This window comes from Corticium candelabrum, chromosome 6 (assembly GCF_963422355.1).
Source record: "Corticium candelabrum chromosome 6, ooCorCand1.1, whole genome shotgun sequence".
In the NCBI taxonomy this organism is placed as follows: Eukaryota; Metazoa; Porifera; class Homoscleromorpha; order Homosclerophorida; family Plakinidae; genus Corticium; species Corticium candelabrum.
Window position 1 is genome coordinate 7698318 of NC_085090.1, and position 7500 is coordinate 7705817.

The 7500-nt window shown below is 40.0% G+C and overlaps 1 protein-coding gene across 1 annotated transcript in view; it reads right to left on the reverse strand.

Annotated features, from left to right (window-relative positions):
* Positions 1-7500, reverse strand: part of LOC134181591 (uncharacterized) — a 27634-nt gene that overhangs the window by 4549 nt on the left and 15585 nt on the right. The window contains exons 27-34 of the mRNA XM_062648860.1: positions 7281-7426; positions 6051-6759; positions 4785-5102; positions 4291-4466; positions 4123-4219; positions 3948-4062; positions 1597-1752; positions 396-521 (exon numbers count right to left, since the gene is read on the reverse strand). Coding sequence (XP_062504844.1) covers positions 396-521; positions 1597-1752; positions 3948-4062; positions 4123-4219; positions 4291-4466; positions 4785-5102; positions 6051-6759; positions 7281-7426 — 1843 coding nt within the window. The remainder of the gene's footprint in view (positions 1-395; positions 522-1596; positions 1753-3947; positions 4063-4122; positions 4220-4290; positions 4467-4784; positions 5103-6050; positions 6760-7280; positions 7427-7500) is intronic.

A 7500-nucleotide genomic window follows, 5' to 3' on the forward strand; every position in this document is an offset into this window, starting at 1 on the left:
AATATCAAATATAAAATAATTATTAAATGTACACAAATGTAAATAAATTGATATTAATTAAATACAAAAATATAAAATAAATTAAATATTAAATGTATACAAATGTAACTAAATTGCTATTAAACACAAAATATAAAATAAATTAATTAAATCTAAAATATAAAATAATTAATAAATTAATATTAAATACAAAAAAATATAAAATAAATTAATTAAATATGAAATATAAAATAATTTTAATAAATTAATATTAAATACAAAAAATATAAAATAAATAAACTAAATATAAAATATAAAATAATAAATAAATTAATATTAAATATATAAAAAATATAAAATATATCAAATATTGAATATAAAATATAAATAATTAAATATTAAATTTTGTTGCATACTTGCATCACAATAATCTCCCGTAAATCCGATGGAACACAAGCAAGATCCATCCACCTTGTTGCATGTACCAAACTCACACAGACAGTCTTCCTGACAATCGATTCCCCATTTGCCAGTGAGACAAGCTGGAAGCAACACGACAAAGTCACATCACACATTCTTGTGGTGTAATAAAATATATTAGTTATTTATTAAATTTTATATTATTTATTTATTATTTATTATATAATTTATTTAGTTATTATTTATTATATAATTTATTTATTATTTATTTATTATTTATTGCCGTGCTCAACCAGATCAGTCTGGTTCGTAAGGTCTCTTGTAAGCACTAAAGGCAAACCCTGCCTCAGAGGTGCTTAGACTTATTTTATTAATTATTTATTTATTTTATATTTATTTATATTAATGTATTATTAATTAATGTACTACTAATTATTATTTCTTTAATAATTTTTTTTATTATTAATTAATTAATTATTTATTTTATATTTATTTTATTTATTATTTATACATGTATGTATTATTAATTAATGTACTATCAATTATTATTATTTCTTTATTAAGAATTTTTATTGTTAATTAATTAATTAATTATTATTTCTTTATTTATTATTCATTTAACTATTTACTATTTATTTGTTTAATTAATTAATTTTTTTATGGTACACAACAACTTTATTGATATCAATAGCCTTAACTACAACAATACTGGCAACACACTGCTACAACAACTGTGATTAAAAGAAACTACGTCAAGTAAAATTATTACTTGTGTATTTATTATTAATTAATTAAGAATTTTTTAATGTCTGCCTACATGCCTGCCTGTCTGTCCGTTTGTCTGTCTGTCTATCTGTCTGTCTATCTGTCTGTCTATCTGTCTGTCTATCTGTCTGTCTGTCTGCCTACATGCCTGCCTGTCTGTCTGTTTGTCTGTCTGTCTGTCTGTCTACATGCCTATCTGTCTGTCTGTCTGTCTGTCTGTCTACATGCCTGTCTGTCTGTCTGTCTGTCTGTCTGTCTATCTATTTACTCTACATCTTGTCTACCCAACAATACATACAATAATAAAAAATAAATAAATAAATTTATTTATGACTATCATCATTGTTTTTATTGTTACTGTTCAACTCAGACTACAGTAACTGATGCAGGTAATAGTTGAATGTAAATTCATGTCTGGGTAGAATGTCTTACGTGTGGTACAGTCCGTTCCTGACCATCCGGCAAGGCAGTGACAGACTCCATTCTCTGGATTACAGAACCCGTGTGGGTTGGATGCATCACAGCCAACGCATCTCTTGGTGCAGCCGTCTCCCCAAAAGCCATTCGGACACGTCTGATCGCAGCTGTCTAACACACACAAATGAAACGGATCAGATACGATAATAACTGTACTGTTAGGTTGTCTCAGTTGGTCAGACTTTGTTTAGAAAATTTTTCCTTGTTTGTTGTTGTTGTTGTTGTTGTTGTTGTTGTTTGACTATTTGTCTGTCTGTTTGCAAGTATGTTTGTATATCTGTCTGCATGTGTTTGTCTACTTGCCTGCCTGCCTGTCTGCCTAAATGTCTGCTTGTCTGTCTATTTGTCTGTCTATTTGTCTGTCTAACATGCCTGTCTGTCTGTCTGTCTGTCTGTCTGCATGCCTGTGTGTCTGGCTGCCAGTCTGTCTGGCTGTCTGTCTGCATGCCTGTCTGTGTGTCTGTCTGTCTACATGCTTGTCTGTCTGCCTGTCTGCCTACATGCCTCTCTGTCTGTCTAATTGTCTGTCTGCCTGCCTGTCTGTCTGTGTCTGTCTGTCTGCCTGCCAGTCTGTCTGTCGGTCTGCCTGCCGGTCTGTCTGCCGGTCTGTCTGCCGGTCTGTCTGCCGGTCTGTCTGTCTGCATGGCTGTCTATCTGTCTGTCTACATGCCTGCCTGCCTGTCTGCCTGTCTACATGCCTGCCTGCCTGCCTGTCTGTCTGTCTGTCTACATGCCTGCCTGCCTGCCTGTCTGTCTGTCTACATGTCTGTCTGTCTGTCTGTCTGTCTACATGCCTGCCTATCTGTCTGTCTGTCTACATGCCTGCCTATCTGTCTGTCTGTCTACATGCCTGTCTGTCTGGCTGTCTGTCTGTCTGTCTGTCTGTCTACATGTCTGTCTGTCTGTCTGTCTGTCTGTCTGCCAATACATATATTTTCAAAGAACAACACTATTACATTCTAGTCTGGCCCAAACGGCTGATGCCATAATTTAACTGTCTGTCTGTCTGTCTGTCTACATGTCTGTCTGTCTGCCTGCCTGCCTGCCTGTCTGTCTGCATGCCTGTCTGTCTGTCTGTCTGCATGCCTGTCTGTCTGTCTACATGCCTGCCTGTCTGTCTGTCTGTCTGTCTACATGCCTGCCTGTCTGTCTGTCTACATGCCTGCCTGCCTGTCTGTCTACATGCCTGCCTGTCTGTCTGTCTGTCTGTCTACATGCCTGCCTGTCTGTCTGTCTACATGTCTGTCTGTCTGTCTGTCTGTCTACATGCCTGCCTATCTGTCTGTCTGTCTACATGCCTGTCTGTCTGGCTGGCTGTCTACATGTCTGTCTGTCTGTCTGTCTGTCTACAGGATCATTTATTTCTTACAATCACACTATCATACATCACAGCAGAAACTACTCGACTAAAGCTAAATCTGTCTACATGTCTGTCTGTCTGTCTGTCTGTCTGTCTGCCAATACATATATTTTCAAAGAACAACACTATTACATTCTAGTCTGGCCCAAACGGCTGACGCCATAATTTAACTGTCTGTCTGTCTGTCTGTCTACATGTCTGTCTGTCTGCCTGCCTGCCTGCCTGTCTGTCTGCATGCCTGTCTGTCTGTCTGTCTGCATGCCTGTCTGTCTGTCTACATGCCTGCCTGTCTGTCTGTCTGTCTGTCTACATGCCTGCCTGTCTGTCTGTCTACATGCCTGCCTGCCTGTCTGTCTACATGCCTGCCTGTCTGTCTGTCTGTCTGTCTACATGCCTGCCTGTCTGTCTGTCTACATGTCTGTCTGTCTGTCTGTCTGTCTACATGCCTGCCTATCTGTCTGTCTGTCTACATGCCTGTCTGTCTGGCTGGCTGTCTACATGTCTGTCTGTCTGTCTGTCTGTCTACAGGATCATTTATTTCTTACAATCACACTATCATACATCACAGCAGAAACTACTCGACTAAAGCTAAATCTGTCTACATGTCTGTCTGTCTGTCTGTCTGTCTGTCTGCCAATACATATATTTTCAAAGAACAACACTATTACATTCTAGTCTGGCCCAAACGGCTGACGCCATAATTTAACTGTCTGTCTGTCTGTCTGTCTACATGTCTGTCTGTCTGCCTGCCTGCCTGTCTGTCTGCATGCCTGTCTGTCTGTCTGTCTGCATGCCTGTCTGTCTGTCTGTCTACATGCCTGTCTGTCTGTCTGTCATGCCTGTCTGCCTGCCTGCCTGTCTGTCTGTCTGTTCATTTACTTTACATCTTGTCTACCCAACAATACATTCAACAGTAAGTCTATCACAACCGCTTCACAATATCTACCTCCTAGATATCCAGGCAAACACGAGCACGTGCCATCAACAATATCACAGCTCGAGCGAAGAGCAGGACAGGCGCACTGTTCAGTACAATTGAGACCCCACCAGCCATCATCACACTATCCAAACAAAACAACAACATAAAAATCACCAACAACTCGACCGAAACACAAACATACGGGAGCGTCACACAAATCTCCTTGGTAACCGTGAGAACACACGCAAGCACCAGTAACCGGGTGGCATTTAAGAGACTTGGATGGATGCAGACAAGAGCTAAAAACATGTCAATAAATTAATTAATTACAAACAAGTGTTTGCAATATGTTGATTGTCTGTGTAGTCACCTGCATTTCTGACTACAGCCTGGGCCATATGTGCCATCAGGGCATGAAGCGTTGCACCAGGGACCGGACCAGCCAGCAGTGCAGATGCAGTGGCCGTCGACTGGATCACATCCTGACAAAGAGTTTTGACATTTTCGTGGGCAGGCGGACAAACAGCCGACCCCGTAAGTTCCAGTCTAAAAAGATTGAAATTTGTATGCATGGATAGCCACTATTGTGTGTGTGTGTGTGTGTGTGTGTGTGTGTGTGTGTGTGTGTGTGTGTGTGTGTGTGTGTGTGTGTGTGTGTGTGTGTGTGTGTGTGTGTGTGTGTGTGTGTCACTGTGGTGTGCATGCGTGTGCGTGTGCATGTGTGTGCATGTGCATGTGCGTGTGTGTGTGTGTGTGTGTGTGTGTGTGTGTGTGTGTGTGTGTGTGTCTGTGTGTGTGTGTGTGTGTGTGTGTGTGTGTGTGTGTACATGTGTGTGTACATGTATGTGTCTACTATACACTTACCTTGCAAGACACAGAGCAGTCACTCCCCTTGTATCCTCCATTGCAAATACACGTGCCATCCGTGACGTCGCATCTTCCATTGACACAATTGCATGTCTGGTGACATCCGGGACCCCACATTCCTGCAGGACATGGTTGGGTACATCCTGGTCCAGTAAAGCCAGGAAAGCATGTACATTGTCCTGTCACAGAGTCACAGCTTCCTTGACTGCAGTTCATGCAGAGATTGTTGCAGCCGGGACCCCATGAGCCAGTTGGGCAAGTAACATTGCAAGTAGGACCAAACCAGCCGTCAGCGCATGTACAGCTACCGTCAACCTGAAAAGTAGGTTACGTTTTAATACACACAGACATGCAATAAACAAACAGACAGACAAACAGGTAAACAAACTGATAGACAGACAGGTGGACAGACAAACAGACAGACAGACAGACAAAGAAATAGACATGTTGACAAACAAAATGACAGACAAACAGACAGACAGACAAACAAACTGACAAACAAAATGACACACACAGACAGACAAACAGACAAAAAGACAGAGAGAAAAACAGACAGACAAACAGACAGACAGACAAACGAACTGACAAAGAACTGACAAACAGACAGACAGACTGACAAACATTCTGACAAACAAAATGACACACACACACACACACACAGAGACAGACAAACAGACAAAAAGACAGAGAGAAAAACAGACAGACAAACAGACAGACAAACGAACTGACAAAAAATGACAAACAGACAGACAGACTGACAAACATACTGACAAACAAAATGACACACACACACACACACACACACACACACACACACACACACACACAGACAGACAGACAAACAGACAAAAGACAGAGAAAAAAACAGACAGACAAACAGACAGACTGACAAACAAACTGACAAACAGACAGACACACAAACAGACCAAAAGACAGACAGACAAACTGACAGATAGACAGATGAACAGACAAACTGAGAGACAGACAAACAGACTGACAGACAAACTGACAGACAGACAAACAAACTGACAGACAGAAAAACTGACAGACAAACAGACAGACAAACTGACAGACAGACAAACTGAGAGACAGACAACCAGACTGACAGACAAACTGACAAACAGACAAACAAACAGACAGACAGATGGATGAACAGACAGACAGATGAACAGACAGACGGATGAATAGACAGACTAACATCCATTTTCCTCTCAAACAAGAGACCAAACACAAACAAAGCGCACACACACACAGCAAACATACCGGATCACAACTGGCTCCATTGGCACACACACACGTCAGCTTGCAGTCGTAACCAAATTTATTAACAGAGCAGGTAGACGCACACGTCGGCCCATAATATCCCGGAGGACAGTCACACGTACCATGAGCATTATGACAAGCACCGCCGTTCAGACAGCTGCAATTGCCGAGACAGTCTTGGCCGAATGTTCCAGCTGGACATTGCGTCTCACAGAAGAGACCAGCCCAGCCCTTATTACACGTGCACTTGCCGTTCATCGGATCGCACGTCTGCGTGTTCGCACTCACACACTTACAGGTGCTTGCGCAGTCCTTACCGAACGTGCCTTGCGTGCACTGAGTGCCACAATCCGATCCCTTCCAGCCATTCTGACAAGTGCATTTACCGTTGAAACGATTGCAAGAGCCGTGCTTGCAATCGCACGCCTGACTGCAGTCGACGCCAAAACGGCCTTGACCGCATGCTGTTGCGCAACCGACTCCCGACCATCCAGGATAGCAGGAACACGAGCAGTCGGTCTTTGAGCATCGTCCGTGGTTGTTGCATTGGCATGAGAATTTGCAGCCGAGACCGCACTGGCCGTTGCCGCAATTCTGATTGCAGTTTGTGCCCTTGAAGCCTTGCTTGCAGTCGCAGTGTCCGGTGATGTGGTTGCACGTGCTGCGCAGGAGGTCGCACTTGCAGGTTTGCTTGCAGTCTTGACCGTATCTATGAAGGAAGAGCGTTGGTTGTTAGGATGATTGTGGCAGCTCAATGTGTGTTGATGAGTTTGCAAGCAAGTTAGTCTTTTGTTAGTAAATAAATAATTAATTAACTAAATATCTAAATAATTAATTATTTATATACATATATATTAGTTAATTAATTATTTAACTAAAAATAACTAAAATATTTAAATAATTAATTAATTAAGTAAATATATAAATAATTAATTAACTAAAAATATATAAATAATTATTTATTTAAAAAATAAATATATAAATAATTAATTAACTAAAAAATTAATATATAAATAAATAATTAACTAAAAATTAATAAATATATAAATAAATGATTAACTAAAAATAAATATATAATAATTAATTAACTAAAAATAAATTTATAAATAAATAATTAACTAAAAAATAAATATATAAATAATTAACTAAAAATAAATAAATAAATAATACATAGATACTTTAACTAATTAATTAATGAATACAAAATAAATACTAAATAAAGTCACTTACTTTCCAACAGGACACGCTTTTCCACAGTCACTTCCCGTGTATCCCGGAGTACACTGACACGTTCCTGTGATTCCATCGCAATTACCGCCGTTGCGGCACTGACAAACTTTCGCACAGTCTTGACCGTAGTGATTTGCCTGACACGCCTAGACGACAAAATGAATGCCACAATTGTGAATCATGACGTGGTGTTTCCTGTGACTGGTGTGTGTGTGTGTGT